This window comes from Xenopus laevis, chromosome 7L, assembly GCF_017654675.1.
Source record: "Xenopus laevis strain J_2021 chromosome 7L, Xenopus_laevis_v10.1, whole genome shotgun sequence".
Classification (NCBI taxonomy): Eukaryota; Metazoa; Chordata; class Amphibia; order Anura; family Pipidae; genus Xenopus; species Xenopus laevis.
The window spans coordinates 132,460,695-132,476,439 of NC_054383.1; the positions used below are offsets into that span (position 1 = coordinate 132,460,695).

Consider the following 15,745-nt stretch of genomic DNA (forward strand, 5'->3'; position numbering starts at 1 on the left):
ACAATGGTGCCTATTTATCAAACTGTGTAAAATAACAAACATCATACCAATGGTGTAAAATGAGGCACAAAATGAATAGAGTATGTATAAAACTGTGTATTTCACATTCGCCATTTCTCAAGCACATTTTTCAGATAGTACGTGCATTTCAACTTTTTGTGGTCACCTAAATTAATACACAGTTCAGATTGCAATGGGGGTATTTAAAGGGATACTGTCTTGAATTTTTATTTTTTACTTCTATTGTGAACTGTTTACACTGCAACAAATACTCTGCCATATACAATTTTATTCCTGAACCAAGTGTATTTTCTTTAACTGTAACATTGGTGTGTAGGCAGCCATCTAAGGTCATTTTGACTGGTCATGTGCTTTCAGAAAGAGCCAGCACTTCACAATGGAACTGCTTTCAGATAAGCTCTTGTTTCTCCTACTCAATGTAACTGCAGGAGCCACAGTGGGACTTGGATTTTTACTATTGAGTGCTATTCTCATATCTACCAGGGAGCTGAAATCTTGTTACCTTCCCATTGTTCTGTTGTTAGGCTGCTGGTGTGGAAAGGGAGGGGTAATATCATTCCAACTTGCAGTATAGCAGTAAAGCGTGACTGAAGTTTATCAGAGCACAAGTCACACAACTGAGGGAACCTGGGAAACTGACAGCATGTGTAGCTCCATGTCAGATTTCAATATAAAAAATCTGTTTGCTCTTTTAAAAAATGGATTTCAGTGCAGAATTCTGCTGGAGCAGCACTATTAACTGATGCGTTTTGAAAAAAAACAAGTTTTCCCATGCCAGAATCCCTTTAATCAATGTTTTTTCCTATGTGACAGGCTAAAAAAGGCGAATAGTGTCCCGAATGAATGACTTACATAGCTTTGACTTAAATAGCTTTTCCAACTGGCCATCAAGCTGAGCCCACCCAACTATTGCTGAAAGTATGCATGAGGGGGCCAAGTCCACAGTTTGAAGCCACTGCATTAAAAGCTGAGATTACAGTTATATATATATATATATATATATATATATATATATATATATATATATATATATATATATATATATATATATATATATATATATATATATATATATATATATATATATATATATATATGTATATTATAGTTATATGTGAAAGTCTGTGAACCTTTTAAAGTTTTTTATAGCTTTTTATAAGAATGCGACCTAAATCATCATTTGATTTTCAAACACATCCTAAAAAGAGATGAAGAAAAGCTAGTTAAACAAATGATTTTTTTTTATATTTTTACATTTATAGATATTGAAAAAACTATCCAGTAACAAATCTACATATGGCAAAAGTATGTGAATCCTTAGGATTACTATATAATTTGAAGGTAACATAGTAAATTAGGTTGAAAAAAAAAGACACACGTCCATCAAGTTCAACCTTTCAACTATTTTAAGGTGAAATCAGAGTCTGGTGTTTTTAGTCAACGGGATGACTCACAGGTGTGAGCCTTGTTTTATTTTAACAACAGGGATCCAGTAAAACTTGATCACACATACAACACATTTGTGGATATGTATCATGGCTCGAACAAAGGAGGTGTCTGAGGACCTCAGAAAAAGAGTTGTTGATGCCCATAGAAATGTTTATGGTCACAAGACTATCTCTAAAGCGTTTGGACTCCGCCAATCAAAGGAGAAGGAAAGTCTGTTTGCACTTGGGGGTGCCAAATGTTAGGCACCCCCAAGTGATTGTATTGACTTACCTGAAACCCGGTCCGGTGCTCCTATCAGCAGAAAACTGCACCGGCCCGGGGGTTTTTCTAGCAAGAACTTCTTCCGGCTTCGTCTTTCTTCTAATTTCCCCGGGCAGACGCATGCGTAGTAAACGAAATAGCCAACTATTTAGTTAAAGGTCAGCATTTCGTGGGTTTCAGATAAGTCAATACAATTGCTTAGGGGTGCCTAACATTTGGCACCCCCAAGTGCAAACAGACTTTCCTTCTCCTTTAACAGTCAAACAGATTGTGTACAAATGGAGGAAATGAAAGACCGTTGTTACCCTACCCAGAAGTGGTCAACCTTGAAATATAACTCCAACTACATGGCGTCCGAGAGTTTAGGGCAACTTAGAAGCAACTGAAGGCCTGTCTAACATTGGTGAATGTTGATGTTCATGAATCCAGGTAGCAAGTAGAAAGTCACTGCCCCTCCCAAAATATTGCTGACTATCTACAATTTGCTAAAGATCATGTGGACAAACCAGAAGGAGAATGTTTTATGGACGGGTTAAGTCAAAAAAGTACCCTTCGGCTTAAATGAGGAGCGTTACATTTGGAAAAAGGAAAACACTTCATTTCACCATATCACATTTGTGAAATATGATGGTGGGAGTGTTCTGGTTTGGGCCTGTTTTGCTGCATATGGGCCTGGATGGCTTTCCATCATTGCTGGAACAATGAAATCTGAACTATACCAAAGGATTCTAAAGGAAAATGTCAAGACATCTGTCTGCGAACTGAATCTCAAGAGACAAGAGATTCTCAAGAGGTCATGTAGCAAGACAACAATCCTAAAAACACAAGTCATTCTACCAAAGAATAGTTAAAGAAGAATAAAGTGAATGTTCTGGAATGGCCAAGTCAAAGTCCTGACTTTAACCCAATAAAAATGTCGTGGAAAGACCCATATAAAATTGTTTTATCCAACAATTTTGTGTCAAGACTAAACCCTAGTGTTCCTCGACTACAGTTCCCAGCATTCTTTAACCCTTGATAGTGTGTATGCTGAGATGTTGTAGTTCATAAAAATGGAGTGACATTCGGTTGGGTAAAAGTGTTAATATCCTCATTGACCTTTCAATAGGCAGCTACTGTATTCACGGCAGGAAGCAATCATTCTTCCACTGTATAGAGCACTTGTAAGGCCCCATCTAGAATATGCCGTACAGTTTTGGTCTCCATCACTCAAACAGGACATTATTGTATTAGAGAGGGTACAGAGAAGGGCAACTAAGCTGGTAAAGGGAAAATCTTAGCTATGAGGAAAGACTGGCCAAATTGGGGATGTTCACACTGGAAAAGAGATGCTTAAGGGGTGATGTGATAACTATGTATAAATATATAAGGGGATCATATAATAATCTCTCTAATGCTTTATTTACCAGTAGGTCTTTGGTCTTTCCAGCTGACACAAGGTCACCCATTCTGATTAGAAGAAAGGAGGTTCCAGCTAAATATTGGGAAGGGGTTTGTTACAGTGAGAGCTGTGAAGATGTGGAATTGTCTCCCTGAATCAGTGGTACAGGCTGATACATTAGATAGGTATAAGAAGGGGTTGGATGGTGTTTAGCAAGTGAAGGAATACAGGGTTATAGGAAATAGCTCATAGTATTTTTAGCACTTTCTGTTCCTGTGCAAATGTTTGTGAGACTCAGTCCTGGTGGGGTCCAGGGGTCTCCTTGCTCTTCAAATGTGTCCAGAGGAACCTTATACCATGTAAATTGCACTCTCCTTTGGCACTTACATGGGTTCTGATTCATGGTTTATTACTAGGACATGGGGTCCCAGTCTGAGCAATATCATTTCTATCCTGTCTGAATCAGTTTATTTAGAGGAATAAGAGGCTGGTGATTGATGTGACATATTGACTGGTTTTACAGGACAAGACATGAACAAATCACTCCCTTTGTCTTATGTGAGAGTTGTTTCCTTACTCCAATGTTCTGACGTTTGGCAAGATAATATTTCACCTGTAATTACAGCAGCTGAAATGTAACAATTGTCCTCCTGTTATTGTCATAATGTCCTCATTTCTGTACAGGTTTTGCTATTTAGACATTTCATATATCACAGCTGCTGGATTGTTGACAAGTTTCTCAACAACGTCCATGGGGAAAAGACCTAGAAGAACAATGGATATATAAAGAGGAGAGGAAAGCAAGCTTATACTGGTATCCATTTGCTGTGGAGTTTGCATAAAGTAATTATGCTTAAACAAGGCCACTATATATACAGTATATATTTGTATATAATTAGTATTTATATTTGGGTGTTGACTTTCCTGAATGTGTATGTCTTCACGACTATAATAATTTAATGTAAGAGAACTGTTGACATTAACAGATCCAGTTGCTATTGAACTGCATTGAGACATACATGTGTGACTTGTGTCTAAAGCCGTTCTTAAATAATTATTTAGCAATAGAATAACATCAGATTTGCAGCTGCCCATGTAATTAGTAGGAAAGCTTTCCCTAAATAAGAGATAACAAATCTGTGTTTCTGTTTCACTGTCCCTATCCTACCATTTATGATCATGCAGCTGCAGATTTTTGGTAGCGATGCACTGAATCCAGGATTCGGTTCAGAATTCGGCCAGGATTCTGCCTTTTTCAGCAGGATTCAGTTTCGGCCGAATCCTTCTGCCAGGCCGAAGTAATTAGCATATGTAAATTAGGGACATGGAGGGAAATTGTGTGACTTTGTCACAAAACAAGGAAGTAAAAAATGCATATGCAAATTAGCATTCGAATTCGGTTCGGTATTCGGCCAAATCTTTCGCAAAGGATTCAGGGGTTCGGCCGAATCCAAAATAGTGGATTCGGTGCATCCCTAATTTTTGGTAGCACAGAATTTCGACAGTAAATATAGTATTTCGGATGATAAGTTTTGACTGTCATCTCTGGGCAGAATCTGAAGCCTCCATATGAATAACATCGAACAGATGGAGAAATAGCAATGAAAGTTTAAATTATGTTTTATTATGGTTTCAAAATACCCTATTTTTATTGAAGTATTTAGTACAAGAGGCAATTTTTGCAGACTGCGGATTAATAGAAGCTAAACACTGAGTCCAGCATCATTGCTACTGAATAGACTGGTAAAAGCAATAGTGAAACTATAAGCTATCCGCTCCCCCCCCCAGAAAAAAATCTTCATGGGGCCTGGCATGGTCCCTCAGTCCTGTTCGCTAGTCCCCCAGTCCCCCTGACCTGCTGCTCTCCTTCCCGCCGCAAGTATAGCAAACAGCAAAGCTGTATTTATATACAGGGCCTGTGCCTACGGAGGCAGCTTTTTGGGGGATGCCTATATAATTGAATTTTTTTTTCAAAATAAACCCCAGTTACTGCAGTATCACTTTTTACTTGGGGGTGCACCCCCAAGTGACTGTATCTATTTACCTGACACTCCTGTTCGGTGCTCCTTTCAGCGGAAAACTGCACCTGCCCGGGCTTAATCCAGAGAGCACCACGGAGTGATTGTCTTTCTTCTTCTTCTTTCTTCAAATTTCCCGGGACAGATGCATGTGCAGTAAAACGAAATTTTTTGTTAAAGGAAAACTTAACTCCCAAAATGAATATTTAAGCAACAGATAGTTTATATCATATTAAGTGGCATATTAAAGAATCTTACCAAACTGCAATATATATCTAAGTAAATATTGCCCTTTTACATCTCTTGCCTTGAACTACCATTTTGTGATGGTCTGTGTGCTGCCTCAGAGATCACCTGACCAGAAATACTGCAGCTCTAACTGTAACAGGAAGAGATCACCTGACCAGAAATATTGCAGCTCTAACTGTAACAGGAAGAGATTACCTGACCAGAAATACCGCAGCTGTAACTGTAACAGGAAGAGATCACCTGACCAGAAATACTGCAGCTCTAACTGTAACAGAAAGCGATCACCTGACCAGAAATACTGCAGCTCTAACTGTAACAGGAAGAGATCACCTGACCAGAAATACTGCAGCTCTAACTATAACAGGAAGAGATCACCTTACCAGAAATACTGCAGCTCTAACTGTAACAGGAAGAGATCAGCTGACCAGAAATACTGCAGCTCTAACTGTAACAGGAAGAGATCACCTGACCAGAAATACCGCAGCTCTAACTGTAACAGGAAGAAGTGTTGAAGCAAAAGACAGAACTCTGTCTGTTAATTGGCTCATGTGACCTAACATGTTTGGTTTGTTTGTGTGCACCGTGAATCATACAATCCCAGGGGGCGGCCCTTATTTTTTAAAATCGCAATTTCCTATTTATGATTACCCAATGGCACATACTACTAAAAAAGACTATTATTATGAAAATGGTTTATTTACATGAAGCATGAGCTGTGTTATGCAGTATATTTTTATAGAGAACTACATTATTCGGGGAGTATAGTTTACCTTTAAAGTTCTGCTTTTTGCACTACTACGAAGGCTCGAGAAAAAAGAAGAAGCCGGAAGAGGATCGCTCAGTGGTGCTCGCTGGAAGAATCCTAGGCCGGTGCAGGTTTCTGCTGATAGGAGCACCAGCCCGGGGTTTCATATAAGTACATGAGATCACTTGGGGGTGCCTAACTTTTGGCAGCCGCCTACTGCTTTAAATCTGGCAGCGTATCTGGGGGGTGAGGGGTACAGGGCCCATTTTAGTGAATCCTGAAGTAACATTTTTGCAGACGTGATGTTGAGCTTATGACGTCATTCTATATGTTTGAGGGCGATGTAAGGTGCTGTACCTAGGGTGGCATGGATCTACAGTAAATACAGCCCTGGCAATTGGCAGGTGGGTGAGCTCTGACTTTCGGTGGACTGGTGTTGGCCCCCTTGTTCCGTGGGTCTGCTGTAGTAGTTACCCCACTGAGTAAGAAATGTATTGTTCTCCAGTATGGACAGTGGGTTATCATGTCTTTTACTCTGTGCCAATAACTGACTCCCTTTCTCTATAGGTCAGAATGCTGCTCTCCAGTCATGTTGCTTTTGGCACTTAGTAAGTAAATTCAAGTAAATGCAATTTTTATTATATGTCCTCCTAATAGTTTTGGACTGAAGCTCAAATACAAATAGCATTCAGGAAGCTTGAAAGCCGAGGAAAGGTTTTATCCAACAATTTTGTGTTGAGACTAAACCATAGTGTTCCTGGACTACAGTTCCCAGCATTCTTTACCTCTTGATTGTGTGTATACTGAGCTGAGGTGTAGTTCATAAAAATGAAGTGACATTCATTTGGGTAAAAGTGTTATTAACCTTTCAATAGGCCGCTGCTAGAAGAAAAGCTAAAACTTATAAGTAGACAGGGTTTTTTTTCCCCACTTTTTGGAACTTCCTGTTTGTGCAAATCCTAAACAACGGGCTCTGAAAAGAATAAGGATTGCAGGAAAGTCATTAGAATATCATCGAGCAAATTGTTACTCTATAGATCAGTAAATATTACCCTTTTTTATTTTTTTTTCCTTGTGGCGCCATTTTGTGTTGGCCTGGGTGCTGCCTTTAGAGATCACCTGACAGGAAATGATGATGCTCTAACTGTAACAGGAAGTGTGGCAGTAATGGATGCAGCAGTGGTTGGGGCCATTCATTGGATGGATCCCCATTGGACATCAGTCGTTGAAACTGTTACATTAGTGTCTCCTATCAGTAGATGTGGAACATCAGTGATTGCTATTCCTGCCTTTAACTCCCAGTGAGGCCTACTCATTTTTGAAGTAGTTGCAGCATTTTAACCTGAACTTTTTGGGGTCATCTGAAATATTACACAGTGCAGACTTCCATGCGGGGTATTTAATCAATATTTTTTTATATGTGTCAGTGGCTAAAAAGGCAAATAGCTTATTTTAGCAGTGCTTCTCAAGATGTGAAGGCTGCCTTGTTTGTGAGACTAAATCCTGGGCCCGGGGGAGATCATTGCTCCTCAAATGTGTCCATAAAAACCCTATAAAATGTAAAATGTGCTCTCCTTTGGGTTTTTACATGGGTTCTGACTCAGGGTTTGGTACCAAGACAATGTGGTGCAAAAACTTTTTTATGTAAGCCATAAAATAAGTCTGGATTCATGGAGACAGTGTAAAGTATTTGGAAGAAATATTGGCAGAGAAACAGCCATGTGTCCTTCCTCCTCCCAGTCTGAGCCAATATCATTTCTATCCTGTCTGAATCAGTTCATTTAGAAGAATAAGAGGCTGGTGATTGATGTGACATATTGACTGGTTTTTCAGGACAAGACATGAACAAATCACTCCCTTTGTATTGTGTAAGGAATGTTTCCTTGCTCTGAAGTTTGGCAAGATAATTAAAAATGTCACCTGTAACTACAGCAGCTGAAATGTAACAATTATCCACCTGTTATTGTCATAATGTCCTCATTTCTGTACAGGTCATGGCATTTGGACATTTCACATATCACAGCTGTTTGTATGCTTTGCTTGTGTTTTTTTTTTTTTTTTTTCCGGATAGTTGGCAAGTTTCCACTTATATTAAGCAGATTTTTTTATGAACAAAGTGATAGATAATAGATGGATAGATAGCTGATATAGTGAATAAAGTACCCCCTCTTGTAAAAGATAAGGCTATTATAAGTGACCGAGGAGTTTCATGACCATATAAAAACAGGTCATGGAACTCCGAGGTAACTTCTAATATCCTCATATTTTGCAACTGGGGGTACTTTATTTATTATAATACACAAGTTTCAGTCATGTGACAGAAATGACATCAGAACTCACCGTTTATAACTGATGACATCAGAACTCACCATTTATAAGGATATAATTTACAAAATATTCATGGCTTTTGTGTATTATAGATAGATAGATAGATAGATAGATAGATAGATAGATAGATAGATAGATAGATAGATAGATAGATAGATAGATGGACAGATGCATAAATAGATAGATGGACAGATAGATACATGATGGATAGTTAGACAGATAGATAATGGATAGATATATAGATAATGGATAGATTAATGATTGTTGATCAATAAATAGATAGATAGACAGATTGGTAGACAGATAGATAGATAGATAGATAGATAGATAGATAGATAGATAGATAGATAGATAGATAGATAGATAGATAGATTATAGATTATAGATTATAGATAGATGATAGATAGATTATAGATAGATGATGAATAAATAGATAGATGGATAGATAGATACATGATAGATAGCTAATGGATAGATAAACAGAGACATAGATGATGGCTAGATATGTAGACAATGGATAGATAGATGATAGGTAGATTGAGTGATAGATGATGGCTAGATCAATGATCGATTATGGATAGATATATATAGATAGACAGATTGGTAGATAGATAATAGATGGATGGATAGGTAGAGCAATGATATTTCACAAACTCTACAGTAATTGCATCACATGGGATACATACTCTTCCTCTAATTATCTGTACATCTGAATGAGCTCCAATTTCTTCCCCTGGGAAAGTCATACAGATGAGTAATGTGACATGTGTCAGCCCTTCTACGCGTTTATCCCTATATATACAAATAAGGATTCTGATTCGGTTCAGCTGGGCAGAAGGATTGGGCCGAAACCGAATCCTGCTGAAAAAGGCTGAATCCTGGCCGAATCCCAAACTGAATCCTGGATTCGGTGCATCCCTACATATTAGTGATCACAACAGGGTGTCCGTGGTATAAACACACTTGGAATAGATGTATAGAAGAAAGAAAAGGCTACACCGTATCTATTTGTTGTGGCTGTAACTGTTGTCTTGTATACATAAGAGTAGTGGCACATACAGTCATACACATTGATTATGTAGAGAAACAGAGGGGATTAGGTTTGGAACAATTCACCTGCTTCTTCTATTCTATATTGAACTGAGTTTAGTTCCCTCCAACCTTCACATGCTTGTACATGGTTATTATGTGTGAGTAAGGCTGCTTTATAGACCCATAATATTTACATTTGGGTGTTGACTTTCTCGAATGTGTAAGTATCAACGACTATAATGATTTGACGCAAGAGTTGACATTTGACATAAATCAAGTGTGGCCAAACCCTGTCTTAATGAGTTATTTAGCATTAGAATAACATCCAATCTGCTGCTGCCCATGTAATTAATCATAAAGCTTTCCCTAAATATAAGAAAAACAAGAGATAAATGTTGCTGTTTCACTGTCCCCTATCCCACCCTTAATGATCATGTGGATTTTTGCTAAAACATAATTTGACAGTAAATATGGTATTTCAGCTGAAATGTTCTGACTGTCATCATTGCCTACCTCCCAACATTCCAAAAAATGAAAAGAGGGACAAAAAGTGAACCATTTGGACCACACCCATTTTGTAGCCACACCCCCTAATTACCATGTAAATTTTACGGAATTTGGCAGGTTATGAAAGTCTGAACACATTTCTGGGAGCTTTAGTGCAATGTTTTTAATGTGTTATTACAGTTTTGCTAATGAAAGTAAACTTGCCCTTTAAGCTTCTAGTCAATTTTCCCAAGAGACCTGCTTATCTTAAATAGTTACAATTGTATCTTTGCTTATCTTAAATTGTTCCAAAAGTATCTAAGTGCAGCTGCTGAGTGTTCTGGACTCTCTACCAAAAAGCCTCTTATTTTAATTAAGTTTCAGAAACTTATCATTTTCTGGCTTCAGTGCAGGAAATCAAATAAAAAAGTCAGGACATTTCAGTAAGAAACCCAGGACTGCGGGCTGAGATGTCAAAATCGGGACAGTTGGGAAATATGTTACTGGGCAGACTCTGTGTGAATAATCAGATTGAGTAATAGCAATGAGCAAAGAGAGTTCTAATTATAGTTTATGATTTCAACAATTAAATTACCCAATTATTACCCAATAGTAGGCTGTTATTAATACAGGAGGCACCACCCTTTTTTTGCAAACTGAGGATAACTAGAAGCTAAACATTGAGTCCGGCATCACTGCTACTGAAAAGACAGGTAAGAGCGTGATTATTCTCTAGTATGGACAGTGGGTTAGCGTGGCCTTTATTCTGTGCCAACACCTGTCTCCTTTTCTCTATAGGTCAGAATGTCACGCCGATCTCCAATCCCACTGCTTTTGGCACTGGGTAAGTAAAATCTGATAACTGTGATTTTTATTATATTTATATATATTTATTTATTATATGTTGATGCATTTTAATGGTATTTCCGACCCTGTAAAGCTGAGGAAACATTTTAGCAAACAATACAGAGGTAGGTCTACAACCCTAATGTTCTTGGACTACAATTCCCAGCATACTTTACCTTTGATAGTTCATATGCTGAGATGTGTAGGTTAGATCCCCATTAAAGGAGAACTAAACCCCTGTAAATCGAAAACTCCAAAGATACTGAAGATGGCGCCCAAGACCTCCACTGTGCTAGTTTGCATGAGTATGAAGTATGAATTTCAGAAATTCGGGACTTTGGAGTCTCGTGCAAAATTTTAAAACCCTGCCTTAATTACATTTATTTAGAAAAAGACGGAAGTGTGTATGTTTTGTTAACTATTTAATAACATAACAATCCTACTGTCAACAAAAAAGTGACAGGTTTCCTTTAATGCCAGGGACACTTTTTCAAATAAGCTACTATGGAGGGAGAAAGCAGGGAGGGGAGCCAATGGAGGAATTTGATTAAGGGGGGTTTAGTTCTCCTTTAACCTTTCAATAAAAACCAGAAGCAGACATTTTTTTCCAATTTATGTTTTTTTTTTCCCTTTTCCCTCATACATTGTTCTTCCTGGTCCTCTTTGTGCAAGATCCAAAATCATGTGATCTGAGAAGGATAGTGTAATGATGTGCACTTCTGGGTGTGGCACTTGAGAGGACGACAAAGCTAAGCTATAACCCCTATGTCAATTAAAAGTGTTGTTCACCTTTAAATTAACTTTTCATATGATGTGGAGATTGATATTCTGGTTTTCGTTTTTTATTACTTGTGGTTTTTGAGTTATTCGGCTTTTTATTCAGCAGCTCTCCAGTTTGCAATTTCAGCCATCTGGTTGCTAGGGTCCAAATTCCCCTAGCAACCATGCACTGACTTGAATAAGGGGCTGGAATATGAATAGGAGAGGCCTGAATAGAAAGACGAGTAATAAAAAGTAGCAATAACATTTCATTTGTAGCCTTACAGAGCATTTGTTTTTAGATGGGGTCAGTTACCCCCATTTGAAAGCTGGAAAGGGTCAAAAGAAAAAGGCAGATAACTAAAAAAAAGTAAAACATATAAATAATGAAGACCAATTGCAAAATTGCTAAGAATTGGACATTCTATAACATACTAAAATTTAGCTCAAAGGTGAACCACGGGGAGATTAGTCGCCAAGCAACAAATCTTCTCTACTGCAGGCCACTAATCTCCCCAAAATGCCTTCCAGCGGGGTGGCATACGTATCAGTTTCCAAGTCGCCCGAAGTTTCCTAGTGAGGCAGCGATATGTATTCCATGCCGTCGGAGATTGGCATTCTTGCCGGCACCTGGCAGTTAATCTCCCTGTGTGCTGCTACCCTTAAAGACTATACTTTATTCAAAACTCTACCTTGAGAACGAATACCTAACCATCATACTTAGTGACCTATTAAAGAATCTTATTGTGTTGGCCTATATATATTAGTACATTTTGCCTTTTTATAGCTTTTCCCATGGGACACCATTTTGTGATGGTTTGTGTGCTCCCTCAAAGATCACCTGACAGGAAATGATGCAGCTCAAGCTGTACCAGGAAGTAGTGAGGAAGTAAAAGACAGAGCTCTGGCCATTCACTGGTTAGACCAATGGGACTGCAGTCACTGAAAGTGCCACAATCTCAGGTCCCACTTCCTCAGCCATAGAGAGGCACCCCTGTCCCTATTCCTTCCTATCCCTGACATGAGCCCACCCATCCAACTAGGGTTGCCACCTGTTCAGTTTTGATCTGAACAGCCCATTTTTTTTGCCTGCCCAATTTTCCAAAGTAGGAAAACCAGGATTCCCTGAGATTGACGTGGCAATCAGCCAATCGTCATGTCATAACACCGCCCCAGCAACATGTTCCCTCCACCGATGCATCACAGCCCCGCCTTTTGCTATGCTTGATCCCGCCTCTCCGTCTGGAGTTGGTCGGGAGGAAAGATGGCAACCCTACATCCAACCTGCCACCCCACTGCAGCCACCTCGAATTTATCCCCCAGTAGTGGGCAGGAAATGTAATATTAATTTGGTTCATTTATTAATATGTTTGGCAACATAATCAAATAATATGGACCCGTGCTAGGGAATCCTTTCACATACTGTAACAGATAGATATAACTATGGGGTGCTGCATCAAAAATATATAGCTTAGAGGTTAGTTCTGCCGTAAGTAAGGCTGCAAGATATGTATTGTCATACGCAGCTAATATTGATAAATATGATTGTAATTTGTCCCTCTCTTTATAGCCCTTACAGTGACGCTGATGATATCGCAAACCCTTGCAGATACTGGTAAGAAAGATTCATTGTCTAACACTGCACTTAAAAATCTAATTTTAGTATGGTATAGCCAACAAAATTCTCAGAAAATGTGCAGTAGGTCTTCAGTTTTATGGTGGAATACCTATAGTTTTATGGGATCTCTCTGTACAGACTATGAGCAAACTTAGGGACTGTTCCTGCTGAATTGTGCTTAGTACAGGGAATACCTATGCTGCCATAGTTTTATGGGATCTCTCTGTACAGACTATGAGCAAACTTAGGGGACTGTTCCTGCTGAATTGTGCTTAGTACAGGGAATACCTATACTGCCGTAGTTTTATGGGATCTCTCTGTACAGACTATGAGCAAACTTAGGGGACTGTTCCTGCTGAATTGTGCTTAGTACAGGAAATACCTATGCTGCCATAGTTTTATGGGATCTCTCTGTACAGACTATGAGCAAACTTAGGGACTGTTCCTGCTGAATTGTGCTTAGTACAGGGAATACCTATGCTGCCATAGTTTTATGGGATCTCTCTGTACAGACTATGAGCAAACTTAGGGACTGTTCCTGCTGAATTGTGCTTAGTACAGGGAATACCTATGCTGCCATAGTTTTATGGGATCTCTCTGTACAGACTATGAGCAAACTTAGGGACTGTTCCTGTTGAATTGTGCTTAGTACAGGGAATACCTATGCTGCCATAGTTTTATGGGATCTCTCTGTACAGACTATGAGCAAACTTAGGGACTGTTCCTGCTGAATTGTGCTTAGTACAGGGAATACCTATGCTGCCATAGTTTTATGGGATCTCTCTGTACAGACTATGAGCAAACTTAGGGACTGTTCCTGCTGAATTGTGCTTAGTACAGGGAATACCTATGCTGTCATAGTTTTATGGGATCTCTCTGTACAGACTATGAAAAAACACAGAGGCTGTTTCTGCCGGTTTTCCTAATTTCCTTAAAATTACCGGGCTGTCAAAACCGGACAGATGGCACCCCTAGCCTTTATACATTACATTTTTGGCTAACTAGCTATATTTAGAAAAATGTATTTTGCACATACTCTCTATTTACCCAGTTTTTATTTTTTACACTGAACTGTTCCTTTAATGTGAAGATGAAGCACTCCCTTTAAATGCTATTGCTAGCTGTATTTAAAGGTTTCATGACATTTCCTTTCATTCTGGCACCTGAAACACTTCTCTGCTGTCATTGTACAGAGCTCCCCTGCCCACCGAACCAGCAGTTCTATGATTGCAAGCCCTGCCCGAAGCTTTGTGGGGACAAACCCGTTTATTGCCTCGAGATCTGTGAACCCGGCTGTTCCTGCAGTCCTGGATATGTGAAGCAGACCGATGACTCCACTGAGTGTATCCCAAAAGAAGAATGTATCACCTGCCAAGGGTTGCAAGTCTATTCAGAATGCATGGGGCACTGCCCACCTAGCTGTGAGGATAAGCCATGCACTTTAATGTGCCAGCCTGGGTGCATCTGCAAAGAAGGATATTTGTGGCACAATGGAGAGTGTATCCCTGAGTCACAGTGTCCTAATAAACAGTAACAGTGATCTCAATATAAGCTGGGCAGGAACATGCCAAATGTATGTTGTGTTGGTTGCCATTTTGCAATAAACTGCTTTATTTACTAAAGTGCCTGATATTGGGCTTTTAATTACAGCAGTCGGAAATGCTATGAAATATACAGAATAAAATCCCTCAATTTTTACCAAAAACGGAGCAATTTCACAATAACATTAACTCCAGAAGAATGATTTTTTTTTAAAAAAAAAAGGGATTTTTTTTATCAACCAATTAATAAAGTAAATATATACTGAATTCATTAATACTGAATTCATTAACTATTATCCATTCAAATTCCCTTTAAACTGTGTATAATGACTTTTACTTCCTAAAATTTCTCTGTGGTAAATGTAGTGAAAATCAGACCTCTCTTGGGGTGTTACAGGGCGAATAAATTAATAAAAAGGCGAGTCCACAATTCCATAAAGTGCAGGGCAATAACTAAATTAATTAATTAAAAATGAAATCATGAGAATTCAAGTGACTGCTTGCAAATTAATTAGTATTAATCATTTGAATTAATTAAACATTGAGCCCAAAATTCATCAGTTGAAGCAAGAAAAGGAAATTCATAGAAGGTGGAGTTGTCCCATCAGAACTATCTCAATTTTCTGCTATCTTTGGGGCACCACAAAGATGGAGAAGTCAGAATACCAGGGACTGTGGTCTTGGTGTTACCATCCCTAGTAGTGATGTCCGTGACCCGAACCCGCACTCCCTCCACTCGCCCACGCCCAAATTCCGGGTTCCTTTTATAGACCCGCCGATGACATCACAACAGGGGCGGGCCGAACAGGCGCGTGGCAATAAAAGCGGAAGTTGGAAGCTGGCAGTGTAAGGTGGCGGGCTGGAATACCAGGAAGAAGAGTTTGACCCGCCCCCCACCCGCAAATGCGGGTATCGGGCTGGTCCACACACTAATCCCTAGCTACTTCTTGTAGAACTGACTTCTCTAAAAAACTTAGAAGAAGGAGTTGTGATAAATAGAATCTTGAGCGT

At 39.1% G+C, this 15,745-nt stretch overlaps 1 protein-coding gene across 1 annotated transcript; it reads left to right on the forward strand.

Moving 5' to 3' along the window:
• The first annotated feature begins 10,576 nt into the window (after positions 1 to 10,576).
• LOC108696926 (SCO-spondin) lies at positions 10,577 to 14,815 on the forward strand. Its single transcript, XM_018226633.2, has 4 exons — positions 10,577 to 10,683; positions 10,769 to 10,814; positions 13,146 to 13,190; positions 14,387 to 14,815. The coding sequence occupies exons 2-4, from the start codon at positions 10,775 to 10,777 to the stop codon at positions 14,725 to 14,727; spliced, it is 426 nt and encodes a 141-aa protein (XP_018082122.1). The 5' UTR covers positions 10,577 to 10,683; positions 10,769 to 10,774; the 3' UTR covers positions 14,728 to 14,815.
• The last annotated feature ends 930 nt before the right edge of the window (positions 14,816 to 15,745 follow it).

Excerpts from the sequence above, each read along its gene's own strand:
- LOC108696926 (XM_018226633.2), top strand. The coding sequence starts at position 10,775 with ATGTCACGCCGATCTCCAATCCCACTGCTTTTGGCACTGG. Across the intron at positions 10,815-13,145 it reads CCCACTGCTTTTGGCACTGG|CCCTTACAGTGACGCTGATG; the intron begins GTAAGTAAAATC and ends CTCTCTTTATAG. Across the intron at positions 13,191-14,386 it reads GCAAACCCTTGCAGATACTG|AGCTCCCCTGCCCACCGAAC; the intron begins GTAAGAAAGATT and ends GTCATTGTACAG.